The following is an 18,524-nucleotide window of genomic DNA, read 5'->3' on the forward strand; positions in this document are numbered from 1 at the left end:
AGTCTCCCAGGATGGCCAGGAAGTTGTGTGGCTTGACTCTTTCAATTGCATGCTTGAGCTCGTGGTAGAACTGTTCTTTACTGTCCATGCTTGCATCTTTGGTTGGAGGGTAAGCTACAATGACTGTGAGGGCAGGGTTTCCCTGGAATGACGCTGTGGTGAAAAAAAAACATGACGAAAACTACGAAAGCAAGCCCAATTGAAGCGACTATATAGGCCACATGAACACGTTAAACCTATATACAGTGGATATTTGAAAATAGCAGATCTACAAGCTCACAAGCTTGTAGTTCTGCTATTGTTGTGAGCTTGTAGATCTGCTATTTTCAACAACAACAAAAAATTGAATATTTCTGAAACATTAATCCCACTCCAGTCCCTGGCATAAAAAAATTTCAGATGCGATTTTTACAAGCTACTTCACAGAAAAACAAGCCCAACGTCGCTTATAATAAGCGGACATGGCAACACTGCGAAACCATTGTTGTTGTTGCTGTTCCGGTGTGCGCAGCAGGAGGGGACCACTTTTCGACAGAGCACGCTTGATTTTCGGCACAAGAACCCTGACCTGAAATCCTGAATCCGTTCGTTTACTTGGTTCGGTTCGGTTCAGGCCTGAAAGCGAGTTGAAAATAACATTTTTGTTTTGTTTTGGGTTGAGCGAAAGGCTCCCCCTGCAAAGAAATATAAAAGTGCAAAGCCTATTTAAATCTTGACCAGGCTTTCCACCACGGAGGAAACTACTACCAGACCACAGTCTACCACGGTCTATGTGCAGTAAGGTGCACCAACGTAGCAACGCATGCTAAGCTAAGCTACTTGTTAGCAACCCAACGTAAACTAAAGGTAAGTGTAAGCTGAGGCCGTACCAGCTATAATACAAATCATTCTGGTGCTCTTGACGAGTTTCTATTATTTCATTATTATAATTCTAAACGGCAGAAGAATAACCTTCCTTGCATCGGGCTGTGATGATAGCATGATAGCATAAGAAGCGTAGTAGTATAATCCTTTCGGACCTATATCTTCATAATTGTATTATTCCACTAACACCAACATTTATTTTTCATACTAATTCTTGAGTAATTAGTAACTATTTTCGAAAAACCTTAAGACTTTTAGGTTGCATATAAACACTGGTTAGCCGCCATAGCCTCTTGTTTACCATGTAGGCCTCTTCCTACCATTCATTTTTATTTTTTAAATTGATTTACATATACTATACTACATATATAGTTTTACCACAATATATCTTAGAAACACCAGAATCCCATTGATCAGCGATGTTATTTTTCACCAAACACGCTGTTCATCTTGTTTTTGGCCAGGCCTTTCTGACCTGAATGGACATGTTTGCTTTCTTCACGTCTTTATCAAGGCGTCTGTCTGCCTACAACCTTTTTTCCCCACACACATGTAATGATTATCCATGTTTTAGCCACATATGAGACTTCTGATTTCAAATATTGTTCCTTGCTAAGGGAGATGATGGTCCCATTTAAGACCCACCAGCTTCCTTGTCATATCAGTGTCTTATAACTCATTATGTATCTCTATTCTTCGCCCTCTGTGTCTGAGGTCAGTTCTGAATCTTAATTGCACACGCCTCTCTCTGTTACCTCCTCCTTTCTACCCTTCTTTTCAGTGCTTAGACTAAGCATATCTATTTTGCATTGTGGTTATTTTTCTCCCCCATTTGTTGTAAATTTGGCCTGTGGATCACAGTGCTGCTGCTTTGTTGCTTCTGTGGTCTTGGTGGAGAGATGGAGGCTATCTCAAGATTCCCTCCCTGGTTGTGTTTCAGCTGAGATCAGGCATTCCCTGAAGAACAAGAGGAGATACTCTGTTTTCCCACTTTTCAAATTTAACGTGACTGTTGAGAAAGAAAATCTTCCCAGACTCAATCCTTAAGTAAAAAAACTAAAACTAATTATTCTGGAACTTGAGTCATCAGTGTTTTTGAGTCCAGAGAGCGAGTCCATCTACCATCATGTCCCAGAGGAACCAAGGAGACGGCCAGAAGGGCTTCGCCGTGGGGCGGGGCCTACTGGCCGCTGCTGAGACCTTGAACTTCAGCTCAGCTCCCCCAAACCGAGCAATGAGAGGGGGTGAAAACCCAGACCGTGGCTCCCAGCTGCCCCGGCGTAGCGGCGGCAGCCACATTGGCAACACCATGAAGCTGTTTGCCAGCTTGGGTCTTTCTCCTGCTGACCTGGATGCACTGGCTCAGATCCCAGAGGAGGACATCAGCGTGGAGACACTGCCTGACATCTTGATGCAGCTGAAGAGCCGGAAGGGGGGCGGGGGGATGGCAGGCGGTCCCTCCATGGGCATGGCTCCACAACGTGCTCCACAACAATCCTCTGCGGCCGATTTTGGTTACGGTTCGATGTCGAGTGTCTCGTCATCCGCTGCCCACCGCTACGACTTGGACTACAACCCCAGGGAGAGGCCTGCATACTCTGAGCTTTCCCGTGATTCTTATGGCGGCATGGGGATGACGACGTCCTCCGAGTCCGTCTTTATGCAGCGGAGGATTGGCTTGCCATCCCAAGGAAAAGTGCAGGACTTCTTGGGAGTCACGCCCCCCATGTTCCCTCATGTCTGCTCTCTTTGTGACTTTGATGTGCATTCCATCATGGTGAGTACAACTCCAACTTCATCCCCTTTTCCTCTTTCTGTGGGATTTAACTCATAAAATGTTGGTTCATTGGCTCCAGTCCTTACACTGGATCTCATTCATGTTCCATCTCCACGACAGACATGCTCGCTGTTATGTTTTCTATTGACTGGATCCATATATAATTGGCTTATTTTATGTCTTTTTCTATTCTGTATGTCTTACATTTCTTAAAGACTTACAGAACAAATACTATTCATTATGGAGTCTTTGTAGTTTCAGAAGGACCGGCCAGCCAAATGTCTTGAATTTCGTGCACATGTAGAGACAATACTTGAAATGAAGTAAATGATCATATTTAGTTGATATCCAAAGGTTCAGTCCTTTAAGTTAAGCTGTTCAGTAAGCTTCTGTTTGTGTCCTCCAGGAGTGGAATCAACACACTAGTGGTTTACGCCATGCTGAGAACCGCAGACAACTGCTTCAAATGTAAGTCATTCACCTCCACACTGACATCAAGGAGCATGTCTCCAAAACACACAGCTGATGTTTACTGCAGGACTGCATATTGTCATTGACCATAGTCTTGCACTCATTAGTTTGTCTTGAGTCATTAGCAACATTTACATGCAAAATAAACAAACAAAATGTGAGTAGAGCATCATTTTTGGTTCCATTTGTACACGCTCAGAGTTACACCTGTAAGGGTCCACCCTGAGGGTCCCTGCACACCACTTTGAGTACCACTGGCATTGTATATGATAATAATATATGATCATATTATAATAATAACCATCATCATCATCATAATATATTATTAGCCATCATATATACTGTATATTATATAACTATTATTAATACTCGTAATAAAATAATAATATCTTAAAAACCAACATGAAAACGAATCGTGATTCTGCCTGGAAAGAATCGTGATATATTTTTTCCCCATATCGCCCACCCCTAACTACGAGCTCACCATGCATCGCATAGCAAGCTTGTAGATATTTTGAAACATTTAGTGGTTAAACTAACAATGTATCGCATTACGATGCATTGTTAGCTTGAAATATCAGTTCTTGAGTATAAATTATTAAGTATAAATCAGAGCCCAAGTAAAAGTCATACTAATTTTAATCAAGCATGTGCTGCAACAGCATATCATTTAAATGCATTCTATGTGTAATGACAATGGAAATAACTTTAATTTGTGCTGTTCTCTTTAGGTATCCTGACTGGGACCCAGGCATGGACCCAGGCATGGCACCAACCAGAAGGTGAACATAATTAAATAATGATTAAGACTGCACTTGATTGCAGTTCATGATTTTAGTTTTTTCACAACAGTCCAACGTTTTCCTTTTCTGGAGGGGAAAAGCCCAGATAAATCCATTTGGCATGTAACATTTTAAAACGTGGAAAAAAGTGACATTTGTTGTAAGTTGGTGGATTTAAGCAAAAGACGATATATATATATATTTTTTAAACTCTATTTTCAGGTTTCAAAATTGTGTTAGACATAACATACAATCAAATAGTACAAAAATCAACAAGAAAATTAGCAGCAAAAATAAAACATACAGATAATCATACAAACAAATAGAAAACAAAAACGAATAAATAAAAAAAGATCATGGGACATTCAAAGAATAGGTCATCTGCTCTAGGAGATGCAATTGTCTCACAATACTGACAAATAGCCCCATAGTAGGGCAATTTTTCTGCAACCAGTTCTTTGTGATGGCTTTTTTGCTTGCTGCAAGTAGGATCTTAAGTAAATAAGAGTCATCCTGACTCAGTCCATCCGGGGTTTGTCCAAGATACAAAGATTCAAATGTAGTATTGATACTGAAACCCAGATTTTTTTAGATAAGTGTTGCTACCTCCTTCCAGAAAGGTTGAATTGCAGGACAAGACCAAAAGACATGTGCATGATCGACCATAGTATCTCCACATACTCCAGCAGTCCAGCTGAAAAGACGATATTTGTGAAATAAAAAAAAGATTTCTAAAAACTTAGGTTTCACTTTCATCTTCACCACCTGAGATGAACCTTAATAAGATCAAACCAAGTTCAGTTCTGACAGTGCATATTTAATTTCCTTTTGATTATTGAAGTTAGTATTATGGTGATATGAATGAATTAAAGCACTTTGTCATCAATCACCATGATAGAGCCAGTTGATTTGTCTGTTTAGATTACAAATTAATTACAATAATGATTGTAGATTATTGCTGTTATGGACTACTAACTGGGGTGACGATGATTGTGATCGTTATGTTATTTGGAGATGCATATTATAATTTCAAAAATATGTTTTGGTGGATTCTATCTGCATTTTAATCAAGAATACTAGTAATTCAGGAGGTGACTGTGTGTGTGCGTGTGTGCACACACACTAATAACACGCATATTGAATATCACTCAACAGGAAATGTACAACCAGTAACAGGAAGCATCAGTTCCTACCTTGTCTTTTTTTTTTTACTCATTGAGTGCCAGAATTAATTCATTAATTAAGTCAGCCAGTGCCAGCGTTTTTGAGAATTCTTACTAACCTTTCAAGAGCCACAGAATATTTTGTTCTAGGACGATCGACACACAGAGTGTCGCAAAAGACGGAGGAGTGTCTCTGCTTCTATCAGGGTGAAAAAGCGTGTCACCGCGACCCTCCGTTCTTTAGTTATTGGTTGTTGAATATAGCTTGTTCACGCCAAAAACACACACACAAAAAAAAGCAGATATTTTTATTTTTTGAAATCCTTAAACATTAGATCGGACGGGGCTGGGTTTGTTGTGATCACATTATTTCTGGATCTACTCTTCTCCAGAAGTCATAGGATCACTCATAGGTTGAGGAACAGCGCCATCTGGCGTAAACACGGTTTGGACGTGTGAATCGTCTTTGGCACTGTCAATGGTCAATGGCACTGAATGAGTTAAATAATAAATATGTCTGCTGTATTGCTGACACACTGATGGTTGATGTCTTCTTCTGTCTCAGTGGGAATCTCCGTATGGCGAATACCCCAAACCTGTCCGCTGGACTGCTCGGACAAGCCCCCATGGGGGGAGGCCAGCAATCGGGACCCATGAACTCTGGCTGGGGTAAGGGACGTGGGTTAGGGCCAAGAATGTGTCCCAAAGGTCATGTATTCTTTAGTTGCACATCATCACCAAAGAAGTATGTTGAATATTGATTACAATTCCTGTCAGTCAAAACCCTTAGGCGTTATCACAGCTAATATCTGCCCAGTAAGATTTCAGTTGAATATACATCCCAGCATTTACAAAACAAGGAATCAGAATCCGGTTTTATTGTCGCATCACAGAGTTACAGGTGTAAAATTTGTTTTTGTGTAAGCTTCATTTCATTACTTTAAGGAAAAAAGAGGGAGTGGGGCAGAGCGAGGGAGAGCTAAGAAAAAGAAACGCATCGCAGAATAAAATAAAATGATCAACATATACACATGGCATAAATAGCAAAAGAGTGGCAACATATCAGTAGGTCCACAAACAGCAGGTATGTACATGAGGTTTACAACAAACAGCCTAATCGGAAGAAACAAGTTAATGTGAATGTCTTGTGTTAGGTGGAAACGCTGGAAACAACAGATCTCTCCCTGGACAAGCCAAGGTAATTCTTTAATGATTTAGTAGTACTTTTTACTACTGTTCTCTATGTTTCTCCCTACTCAACTGTCATCTCTACTGTTTCTAATGTACTGGACTATACTGACTCTCTACTGTACTTTTACTGAAGGGGTTCCCAACCTTTCTGTTATCACGGACTGGCTGACAGTTCATAAAATGTTTGCGGACCACCTCTCGCTCCGCTCAGAGCCGTCCGCTCAGAGCCGTCCGCTCAGCAGCAGAAAAATAATTTAAAAAATGCTGCGTGTCCGAAACACTTTCTCTTTTGCCACAAATGCGTCCCCATCAATGTAAAGAGCCACAATGGACAGCTAGACCTACTATGTTGCAAAAGACGCCATCTAAGTTTCTTTTTTATGTAGGCATTGTCTCCACTCCGTTCGTATGCTCTGGCGGGGGATGTTGTTGCGTGGTAGTCAGGTGTGAAACCCAATCGTACCAAAACACAGAAGTTTTCTGGCTGCTATTTATATATTATTATATCACTACATAATGTTATATCATTGACCTAAAAAAATAGGATGATTAAAAAAGCTTATGTCAGAAATGACTTTTATTGGACAGGTCGAAAACCTTTTGTTAAACTTACTTTACCTGGCTTTACCTGGGTTACATCTTCTGATAGTTGTACTTCAATGTTGACATTAAACAATAATCCTGTTAAGTGTTTCATTAGCGCGAGCAAATTTACAGCTTGTAGTGACGCCGCTGATCAACGCACGTTGAAAGGCTAGGATAAAGATGCCAAGGATTCGACAGTGACATCACTGTTATGCAACACTGAAGTAGCACAGACATACGCCACTGGTCCGCAGACCGGTGGTTGGGAACCTCTGCTTCACTGTACTCTGTACTGCACTTAACTGTACACTCTCTCACGTATGTCTGGGTTAAACCAGATGTGGTTAATATATAACATCTATTTGTTCCTCAGAGAAGCAGGGTTGTGGTTGCAAAATATGACCGGAAACCGCTGAGCAACAAGAGCTTGTTCGCCTTGGCAGAACCCTTTGGAACGCTCCGAGAAAATCTGGTTCTCAAGAACAAGGTACAACACTGAAACCATAGAAACTAGAAGTTAAACATTCATGTGAAATTTGTGGAAATAGTTAAAAATGTATATATATTTTTCCATTGATCCGAGGGTTGGTGATGCATTACAACACAGTTTTGCGAACAGTTTTCATTCTACTATAATGATTCTGCCAGTGCTTTAAAAAAGAAATTCCAATAGTACATGTATGTACTATTGGAATGTAAGCAATTGGTGTTTACATCTTAAGATAATTTGGAATCATATTTGTTGGTAGTAAAACAGTCAAGTCTAAATAATCATTTTAAACAGGTCACTGTCTATTAATACCGGTAGTGCATTTCTGCAGTGAGATACTCTCAACAACGTGAACCAACATAGTATTTTTTATTATACAAATAAAGAAGAATGGCAAAACATGAATTGGTCAGCAGCACTATCTGTCGATGTGAGGGAAACCGATGCACTTTGTCCATGATAACTGATTGGTCGCACAGGTTGTGTATTTTACTGTTGTTCAGAAGGTTATGTATCTATTATGTCACACAAGTTTTCCATCTTTGTTTTAAAAGCAGAGGAGCATGGAAGCCATGCATGCCACAAAGGTCAGCTTACCCTGAGTGTCAACTACACACTCATTCGCTTAACAGCGATCCATCGAAATCAGTTATTTTATTATTTTGTGCCCACGACACCAATGGGCAAGTAAAATTATCAAGTCACACCTGTATTCATAGCGAAAATAGAGGAATTTGAGAACATTTTGTTCTGTATAATGATACATTATACATTGATCATGCGAGGATATCTTTGCAGACTTGAACTATTTCAACAACCTAAAGTGTTCTTCTGGAGTCACAGTTGTATTAGAATTTGAATAGAACTTTGCAGTCGCGACAACTCCATGTGGTTGGACAGGCAAAGCATTGAATGACCCAAATTAATGAATAAAATATAACAAACCATATGATTTTGACCAATACTCGGACAGGTACATTGGAGAACAATAAAGATGGGAGACAAAGCTCAACATTTTCTTTTTACTCTGCAGTGCTCCAAAAGTTATAGTTGTTACTAAGGATACTTACAACTTTAAGCCTAAACACTCACAGGAGGACTGAACGGGAGAGGGAGAGAGAAGCAGAGATATAGAAAACAGATCTTTTTCTTTTTAATCAGCGGGACACAGAATCTCTTCCCAGTTGGGAGGAGAGAACTCTGCTGAGTGGTTGATTGACATAGGTTCCCCAATGCTTTCCCCGCTGATGTTCACACTTATTTTGTTCAGGTGAAGTGATGAAATACTTTAAATGCTCTCAATACAGGATTTGTTGGTGAGAATGGTCTACTTTAAACAAGGCCATTGCCCCTTTTACTGCTAGAGCTGATGATGATAATGATGTTTCTGGTGTTTCGCCTAGGCTTTTCTGGAGATGGAAACCCACCAGCAGGCATTCGATATGGTCCAGTACTACCAGCAACAGCAACACCCAGCTTCGGTGTACGGCAAACCAGTACATTTCTACCTGTCCAAGGACCTGGTGGTGATTGAGGTAATGATGTTGATTAGCATGTTAATCCTGTTAACCGTGGCATCCCTGTTTTGTGGAAACGTTGTAGTGAACCACAAGCTCACAACGCATCAGCTATTTTTGCTATTTGTTGTATTGAATTCCATTTTAATAACATTAAGTTTAACATTGTGTACTGACTAGTTTCACTAGTCAGCAGGGGCAAGATTACAGTAGGGCCTTCATGCAACACTGCAAGTTTACAGAGAGATGTAATTTTAAAGCACTCTAGAGGCTGCAGTGATGCAGAATTTTGCATCAAAGCTCTAGGTGCCTTTTGTAAATGTATTTCAAACTGAACAATCTAACTTCAAAGCTTTTTTCCCTTCTCCCAACAGAAAGATGATCGGTCTGGTGGTGGTGGTGGTGGTGGTGGTGGTGGTGACCACTCACTCAGAGATATTAAAGGTGTTGGCAGTGGCAGTCAGGTGGTGTTTTTCTCCAACCTTCCCAGAGAGGAGGAGAAGAAGATGGAGCTGTTGACCATCGCGGGAGGTTTCGGGACAGTGGAGAAACATCTGTTTCTAACAGATGAGGTAAAAGTTTCTCTTTTGAACATAGTATTTTGCTAGCCGCTGCTGGAAACTATGATGTCACTCACTGGCCGTAGTTGAGTTGGTAGAAAGGTTGCCTGGGAAACAGAAGGTCGCTGGTTCGCATCCTGGCCCCGGTCTGTGTCCCTGAGCAAGACGCTTGATCCCTAACTGCTCCCTAGGGTGCTGCCCACTGCTCCTGAGACTAAGGATGGCTTAAATGCAGATTTCACATTCCATGTGCAAAAATACAGTGACAAATGCTGCAAAGGAGTGCAGACCAAATTATTATTGTATGAACTGGAATATGTTTGTTAGATTTAACTGATTTGGGTGGGCACTTTTTTGATAACACATGAGGTAAATTATAATGTACGAATTAAATAGTAACTATTAAGACCATATTTTCTGCCAGATTCGGCTCAACCAGTATACAGCTGTTTTTCAACTGTTAATGTCTCCTTCTGTCTCAGACAACTCAGTTACCTGTGTGTGTGTGTGTGTGTGTGTGTGTGTGTGTGTGTTCGTTCCTGCAGGCATTTGTTCAGTTAAGTTCTCCTGAAGATGCAGAGATGATGGTGAAATACTACACTCAAAACCCTCTCACCATTAAAGGCCGACCAATCAGACTCAATATCTGTACCAAGTACAAAACTCTAAAGTAAGACCACCATAACATTTATACTACCTAGCACAGGGCTGTCAAGCTGCCGACCCCACAAAAGGGTACAACCCAACCCATAAAAACAGAAGGAAAACTAAATTTAAAAGTATATAAACTCCTCAAAAAAAGTTCGGAAACTTAACTCGATTATTTGTCCCAGGGGATAAAGTTTTTGTTGATTAGTCACCTTTACCACGAGGTATAACTTGTAAGGATCGTGGAATCATAGAATGTGCAACACAGCTCTCTATTGCAATTGATTAAGCACCGATTGACTGTCACCGAGGAGAGGTTTGTGGCACGTGTGCCGAGGAGTTATGTAGCAAAAGTCTGAAAATGGACAATGCAAGTGTAATAATCAAAATGGTAAAGGGAATCAACAATCATCTGCAATTTGACACTGACAATTTGAAAATAATACCCTACCACTGAAGTCTGCACTAAAACGTTATTGTGGTAACAATTGCTAGGCATCCCATGTCTATGTTGGGTTATAAACATATTTATAATGTATTATAATCTGCTTGTGCAGCTCTCACCTTTTGTTGTTGTTGTTTCTCTGTTGAAGTACGGACAAAAAAGTCAGAGACAACCGAGGGAGGAAGAACACTTTTACCTCCTCCTACGCGTCCCCTGGGAACAACAGGTCCTCCTCCAAGTCCTCCTCCAAGTCTAGCTCCAAGAGACAGGAGCAAAAGAAGAGAGAGGAGACCAAGTCTTCTGTAGAGAGGGATGTGAAGAAGAGAGAGGAGACCAAATCATCTGCCGATAAGGAGGAGAAGAAGAAAGAGGAGACCAAGTCTGGAGATGAGGAGGTGAAACAGTGTGTATATATACAGTATACTGTGTTTATGTATAATTGGATTTTTTATTGACTATAGTTTTATCATGCATCAGGTTTCTGGTGTGGTGGAGGTAGAGGAGGAGCAAGGAGAAGAGGAAAAGCAGGAGTGTGAAGACGAGAAGACTGAACCACACGTGGAACTCCAAAACCCCGAAGAAGCCCAGCAACAGCCTGATGGTGACCCTGTCACCACAGCAACAAACGGGGAGGCGGATGGAGCTGAGGCACAGGAGAAGGAGGCGGAGCCAGAGGTTGTTCTGTCAGAAAAGGGCGAGAACATGGACGGCGGAGACAAGGCGGCTGCCAACCCAGAAGATTCTGAGATGAACGAGGGAGAAATGCCTGAAGACATGGTACTGCCTGTCTGTCTTTTTATTATGACGTTCTAAATGTATTGCCTGTGATGTTTTTATTGGAGTTCTTTTTTTATATTTAAAACATGAAAAGACAATAACAAATAATTAGGTATATATTCCTAAAATATGTACAAATAAATACAAATAAAATATATAACACTAACAAAAAACATTTACACAGACACACAAAAAAACTAAACTAAAAAACAACACTCTTGCCCTCGTACTCTCCCAGAACAGATCGTGCCCCCTTCCCTTATTCCCTCTGTCTCTTTAAACGAGAGTATTATGATACAATGAGCATAAAATTATGATAGTGAAGTCAGGGAAGTGGCTCTGTATCGTTTATGATGGTCAGTTACTCATATTCTGGCGAACATTTTATTAATTTGGCGGCGGTAACGTAAGCGTTTTCTTGCCGCCAGTTGATACTTCATATCCAGTATGATGCGATATTAAACACGTCTATGGGAATTCAGAATGGGGAAGAAAGAAGCGTGACCCAGGTCGGATGCGTAAATTACGTCAGACTTCGGTACTCTATTGAGTGTAAATAAATAAAACAAAGTTGAATAAATAAAGATAAATAAAAGGAGAGGAAAGGGTGTATCTTTATACTTCTATGCTCACTTATTGAAATTCTAATTTGTGTAACAGGCCACAATGGAGGACTTTCCAGACAACATGGATGACTTTGTGACACTGGATGAGTTGATGGACGATGATGAAGATGCAAACAAAAGCATGTCAGATGATGACATTGGTAACCTACTGGACTGTATTCTTCTCTGATCTGTTCTGTCCCATTCCACCTTGCAACATTAACAGTTTGACCAGATAATAGAATAGAGTAGTTTAGAATCCACTAGATTGTGTAACTTTAAGAATAGAATAGGACACCTGGTACAGTCAATTAACTTAGAGGCTAGAATAGAATCTAGTATCTGAGGGGAATGTAGCACCGTGGACTTATAGAATAGAACCTTTCCTGTAGTCAACTAATGGTATAGAACAGGGGTCTTCAATGTTTTCCAGGCAGAGAGATGAAGCAGGGCCCCCCTCTATATTGTATAAAATTGTGTTTCAGATTGAACTTTTTGTTTTTTAATTGGTCTTCTCTTTTTTTCCCTCTACACCTATACCCCTTTGCCAAAAATAGCCAATCTACAAGCTCACAATGCCTCGCACTGCGAGGCGTTGTGAGCTTCTAGATCGGCTATTTTTGGCTGAAGTTCTCCTCAGAATATTAGCACTTCATATAACACCACATCATATGACATCTTTAAAGCCAACTTTTACATGCTATTAACACAGTGTGTGTATGTGTCTTCCTCTCTGCAGACAATACAAGAAAGGGGGTATGTACCTGTTTGAACACGATCTCTTGAGTTTTTAGAGGCTGTGTTGCCACAGTTTCTAAATGTGTGTTTGTTGTTGTGATGTTGCCTGTGGTGTCGGTGTGTTCATGATGTCTTATCATGCCGCTTTAAAAAGTTAGTGCTCTATATTCTGATGGTGATAATTGCTATAGAGTGTTTGTTCAGTAACAGGGGTCTCCCGGTCTGTCAAGCACTTAAGTTAACAGAAAATACATTTTCAGGTTGAGGATTAACAATTTCATCCAATCAGGAGAGAGAACCCATTTATCAGCCTCAGTTTTATAGCTCAATTCTTAAAGCCGGGAGACCCCTCTTTTTGATTGATTAAAATTTTTATTAGGCACAAAAAAGTCCTTGCAGTCTTGTTTCCATTGAGGTCCTTGGTATTCATTTCATGACGTATATAGTAGCAACCAAACAGTTCAAATATCAACACAAAAATACAGAGAAAATAACACTGTACCAATAAGAAGCATTACCAAAAAAAATAATATATATATATATATATATATATATATATATATATATATATATATATATATATACACACAAAAAAAGGGGGGGGGTCGTCTAACGGGAAGGTTTTTAGGGCTGTTTTAAGTGAGCCCAGCGAATGCATTTTTTGAGGGATGGGGTTAGACTGTTCCATACCTGGGTGGCAGTGCTGCAGTGCTCTCACCGAACAAACACTCTTTAGCATTGATTACTATGAGAATATGGAGCTATTTAACACTGAGAAGTATACTTTACACTGCATTCTTGTCTTGTTTTAATATTTGTTGTCATGGTGTTTGCATTGTTGTTATGGCGTTTGTGTCTTATTTTAATGTGTGTCTGTTGTCATGGTGTTTGTGTGTGGTTTATGGTGTGATGTCTTGTTGCAGGGGATGCGTGTAGTGAATGTTGGAGGCTTCAGGAAAGGTTACGGTTTTCTGGATGAAATACTAGGGCTGGCCAAACCCTTTGGCAAGGTGGTCAAACATCTGGTTCTAGACCTGCGACCTGAGGTACAAATCCTAAAATATTATTACAATCAACCAATAGCAAGGATCAGATTTCAGATCAGCAACATTACAATCACATTACAATTGGTGTTGTTTTACTGTGTTTACTCCAGGCTTACATTCAGTTTATTACGGAGGAGGAGGCTAAGGCCATGGTTAAATTCTACAACAGCAACGTTAAAGCTACAGTGTGTGGTAAACATGTGAAGATCAGTCATTCTCAGACCTATCCAACTATACAGGTAAGTGCTTTTGATCTGTTTAAATCCCACCTGGCCTAACCACATCCTATAGTCTGTCTCTCTCTCTCTCTCTCTCTCAGCTTTCCAACAGTCCATGGATAAACAGCACTGTGCGAGAAGCACTTAGGGAAGGAGTCGCCGGTCACCGCTTTTATATCGGGGACTGAGGAGTAGAGAAAGAGGGCCTTTTATGCACGTAGTGGTGAAAACAGCCAAATGCACATATTTGGAAAAGGTAGTCACAGCTACTGTAAGTGCTAAAGCAGCAGAAGTCTTTGGAGCGGCTTACGCACTATTGCTGACTTTAATCCTTGCACTACGACCAGTGCGAAAGTCTCTCAGAGTAGAGAGAGTAGAGAGGACCCTCCTGTTTCAAATGAGCTACAATAATTCCAGTGCCGGAAAAAGCAAGGTAACTGGTTTAAATGTCTGGTGGTGACCCATAACACTCAGGCGCATAATGTAGCAAGTGCTCCAAGAAGTATGTCAAAGAGCTGATCAATAGCAGGTTGCCACTCCTTGACCCCCAGCAATTTTCCTACCTACAAAATCAACACCGCAGACAACGCCATAGCCATACACTTACACACTGCCCTCTCCCATCTGACCTGACGACTTCCTACTGTCTCTATCAGCTGTCCTTTCTGTCTCTCTCTCTCTCTCTCTCTCTCTCTGCTGTCCTACTGTCCAATAAAAGGACATCTAATGGGGAATGGTTTATATATTTTTTAACGCATTGACTGCCAGAGTTAAACATCATCTATGGCTGCCCTTGCCAGTGATTCCGAGGGTTTTCACTAACCTTTGAAAAATCATAGAATATTTTTCTTCACAAAGATCCACCCCCGATCGCTTTAACCCATTAAGACCTGAGGCGATTCTTAATATTTTTTTCTAAATCGTAACATATTAAAAAAAAAATATCAAGATTTTTAAAAAATAGCCAAAGAAATCTAAAGTGACACAGATGCGTTCCAGGTCTTAATGGGTTAAAAGACGTAGCAGAGTCTCGTATAATCTGAGAAAATAAATTGTGCCGCCGAGATAATCTATTCCATAGTTGTGGGCAGTTGAATGTGGGTTGTTTTCGCCAAAAAGCAACAGAAAGCAGACACATTTATTTTTCTCTAAATCCTTTAACATTAGATCGGACGGGCTGGCTTTGTTGTGATATTATTTCCGGGTCTACTGTTATCCAGAAGTCATAGGATCACTCATAGGTTGGCAAACAGCGCCCTCTAGCGTAAACCATTGAAAACACCACACATTCGTCAATGGCAGGCTGAGCCTCGGGCCAATTTTGACGAGTGCACTCGCCAATGGCAGTCAATGAGTTCATTGTTGTCTTATTGTTGAAACCGGTTTTATACTGAGAAATGTGTTCTGTTGCATTTGGTTGTTCTACAGTGCGGTGCCAGTCGGGTGGTGTACCTGGGTCAGATTCCAGACATAAAATACACAGACGAGACCATTCTGAAGATCGCTGAACCTTTTGGAAAAGTCAAGAAGTATTTTCTCAACCGAATCAAGAGAGAAGTATGTCTTTGAATTACTCATACTACCGCTAGCTCTAGTATTACAACTAGTATTCTGCTACAACTAGAATACTACTATATACATATTGTATCTGAATATTTGTTTCAATACTCATTTGCCACTATTGATTCAAGCTGTACTTTCTCTCATGAAAGAAATAGAACCGTTAATAATCTACTATTTTTTGGGATTATCATGTGATAAAGATTCCATTTCCTGAAAAGTAATGGTTTTGATTTTGAACGTAAGGGTTTTTTTGTCATGTGAAAATCACAAAAATTATAATTCTTGTTAAATGTAGCCATTTGCTTGCTAAAGATGACATGTGCAGAGCATTGACAAAATATTAGATGCCATTCTGGACAAATCGATCCAAATTGATATTCCTCTTTCAATCTTTCCCTCGCACAATTTGGCTTGAACTTCGTCCACCAACAGATTAACCCTCTGGCGTCTGGCATTTTGTTTTAAAATACAAAGTGACTTTTCTGTCTGGGCTGGTATGGGCGACTTATCACAAAGTGCTGGTTGGAAATACTTTTTCGACAAATAAACAATGAAAGGATAACTTTGAATTATCTTTGAGCATTGGCAAAGTGTTACCTTTTTATTCATACAGGTAATCTCATTGAGACATGGTTCCTTTAATGTATTGACATGCATTTTTTTATTCATTTGTTAAGATTATCATGTACTATATTATGTTTGTTTAGTGTTTTGTAGAGATGGAAAATCCAGAAATTGCAGAGAAGATGGCAGACAAGTGTAAAGTCAATCCACCAAAACTCCATGGAAAACGACTGACGGTCTACGTCAGCAGGAAGTACAAACAACTGAAACATGGGTGAGTTACTATGACCTGTGGATTGGGAAATGGGAATGGGAATTAAATGCTGTTGAATTGGACAACAGTGACGGTACATTGTTTCTCCCTAAGCCACAGGCGGCCTACTGAAGACTTGAAAACAAAAAAGAGAGACAGCAGTTCCAGGTCCTCTACACACGCCGAGGAACCCCCAGCAAAGAAACCCAGGGAGGAGAAGACACCATCTAAAGAGAAAAAAGATGAAGCGGCTAAAGGAGAGGAAGAGGAGCTGAAATTAGAGGTGGAGATGAAAGGAGAGGAGGAGGAGGAGGAGGAGGAGGTGAAAGAAGAGGAGAGCATTGAGGAAGAGCAAAAAGAGATCAAGGATGAGCCTGACTCGATTGTCATCAACAGTGATTCGGAACTACTGAGCTCTGATGTAAGTTAAAAAACACACAACATAGACTGTATGAATGCTACTATTAAGAACCACTTCAGTACTTCTCCTAGTAGTACTACTACCACTAATGGTTCTAATAATACCAGTACTCTTACTAGTACTACTATTAGTGCTAATTCTACTGCTAATACTACCACTCAGGGCTGGGCAATTAACAGAACATATTTCAAAACCGTTATTAAGAACTAATAACCGACTTATAACTGAACAATTGCTAAGAAAGGCTGCTGCTAATACTACCACTCAGGGCTGGGCAATTAACAGAACATATTTCAAAACCGTTATTAAGAACTAATAACCGACTTATAACTGAACAATTGCTAAGAAAGGCTGAACCAACGGTTCAGGTAGAGTTTGAGTGAAATCTGTCTTGTATATAAATAAATGATATTTGCATTGGAGGAGTGTATGAACACTCAGGTTCAGTGTCCACCAGTAGAAGACTGGTTGCACTGGGCAATTATCTGCTGTACTAGACTGAACGTACTGGTCACCTGTAGAAGACTGGGCATACTGGGCACCTTCTCCCCAAGCAGAACATTGGTTGTACTGAACTGATTGGTGGATGTATGTTTGTTGCAGGTGGTGAAACAGGAGGAGGAAGAGGTCTGTACCAGTCCGAGTCAACAGAACCACAGTATGGATTCTGGAGAGAACCAGACACCCACAGCAGAACAGACTGATGCCACCACACCAGTACCGGCTGATGCCACCACACCAGTACCGGCTGATGCCACCCCACCAGAACAGAAGGATGCTACCACACCAGTACAGAATGATGCTGCCACACCAGTACATACCAAACCAGCTCCAGCCTCGTTGCCCCTTGCCCCCTATGATGAAAACAAGCCTGTTGGTGAGTCTACAGAATCACCTCATTCTACTGACACATTCATTAAACTGTATGTTCTTCTTTCTATATATAAAGGGTTTGCCGCACTGATCACATATAATCACAAGTGATAAATAAAGGGGTGTGGGGTGTTGTCCGATTAGCTTAGGTATGCCTGCCTGCTTTAGTTAGTTATGTTTTGTTTTATTTTAAGTATTTTATGTTGTTTTATCTATTTGTTATGTTGTGTTGTTGGTTTTTGTCTGTTATGTTATGTCATGTTTATTTGTTGAAAAAGGAATAAAAACCTTAATTACAAAAAAAAAAAAACTGTATGTATAGTTGATAAACTCTGTTTATCTGTTTTTAGGTACGGAGTTCGTGAAGATGGGCTATTACTGCAGATTGTGTTTCCTATTTTACTCCAATGAGGAAACGGCCAAGAAGATTCACTGCAGCAGCCAGACTCATTATGACAAACTGAAGGTAAAGAGTGACGTCACAAATGACTGTCACAAGCCACGCCGTTTTTACGTCGATCCTGAGATGCACATATTTTCCTAGTTGATGTAGAATTAGTCCAATGGCAAACTGTTGTTCAACCGTAGGTGGGTTAAATAGTCTGCTTTAATTAGTTTCTTTGGCTTTGTTTTTCAGAAACACCTTGAGAAGAACAAGAAAGGGAAGAAGACGGAGTAGTATTCATAAACACTAAATTCTTCATGTTTTGATTTTAGTTTAGTTCATGTAGCATTTTTATCTTTTGTTTTGAAGAATGAATTGAAGACAGTAGACTGCATGTCACCATTTTTGTCTCATTATTGACTTGCTTTGTTTTTTAAATAAAGAACATGGAATACATTTCTGACGTGTTTTGCTGCAACCATTTAAAGGGATACTTCACTTTCACATAAAATAAACATTTAAAAAATATTAAAAATAAATGAAAAAAGTAATGAAAAAATCACGGCCCCCTCACGCATTAGAGTGTCC

General features: G+C 40.2%; 1 protein-coding gene across 2 annotated transcripts; it reads left to right on the forward strand.

The window, feature by feature from the left end:
* The first annotated feature begins 521 nt into the window (after positions 1 to 521).
* matr3l1.2 (matrin 3-like 1.2) lies at positions 522 to 18,392 on the forward strand. Of its 2 annotated transcripts, none has more exons than XM_080415262.1 (22): positions 522 to 846; positions 1,805 to 2,641; positions 3,048 to 3,109; positions 3,844 to 3,894; positions 5,623 to 5,726; positions 6,212 to 6,255; positions 7,207 to 7,320; positions 8,727 to 8,858; positions 9,215 to 9,412; positions 9,946 to 10,070; positions 10,642 to 10,888; positions 10,971 to 11,270; positions 11,931 to 12,036; positions 12,615 to 12,631; positions 13,537 to 13,659; positions 13,770 to 13,898; positions 15,306 to 15,434; positions 16,148 to 16,278; positions 16,372 to 16,678; positions 17,282 to 17,555; positions 17,902 to 18,017; positions 18,189 to 18,392. In XM_080415262.1, the coding sequence occupies exons 2-22, from the start codon at positions 1,991 to 1,993 to the stop codon at positions 18,228 to 18,230; spliced, it is 3,402 nt and encodes a 1,133-aa protein (XP_080271388.1). In that variant the 5' UTR covers positions 522 to 846; positions 1,805 to 1,990; the 3' UTR covers positions 18,231 to 18,392. The 2 variants fall into 2 exon arrangements, with proteins under 2 accessions (XP_080271388.1, XP_080271389.1); XM_080415263.1 differs by having other exon boundaries at positions 16,378 to 16,678.
* Positions 18,393 to 18,524: the final 132 nt, after the last annotated feature.

This window comes from Gymnoscopelus braueri (assembly GCF_963280865.1).
Source record: "Gymnoscopelus braueri genome assembly, chromosome: 20".
Lineage (NCBI taxonomy): Eukaryota > Metazoa > Chordata > Actinopteri > Myctophiformes > Myctophidae > Gymnoscopelus > Gymnoscopelus braueri.

Excerpts from the sequence above, each read along its gene's own strand:
- matr3l1.2 (XM_080415262.1), top strand. The coding sequence starts at position 1,991 with ATGTCCCAGAGGAACCAAGGAGACGGCCAGAAGGGCTTCGCCGTGGGG. Across the intron at positions 7,321-8,726 it reads ATCTGGTTCTCAAGAACAAG|GCTTTTCTGGAGATGGAAAC; the intron begins GTACAACACTGA and ends TGTTTCGCCTAG. Across the intron at positions 10,889-10,970 it reads CCAAGTCTGGAGATGAGGAG|GTTTCTGGTGTGGTGGAGGT; the intron begins GTGAAACAGTGT and ends ATCATGCATCAG.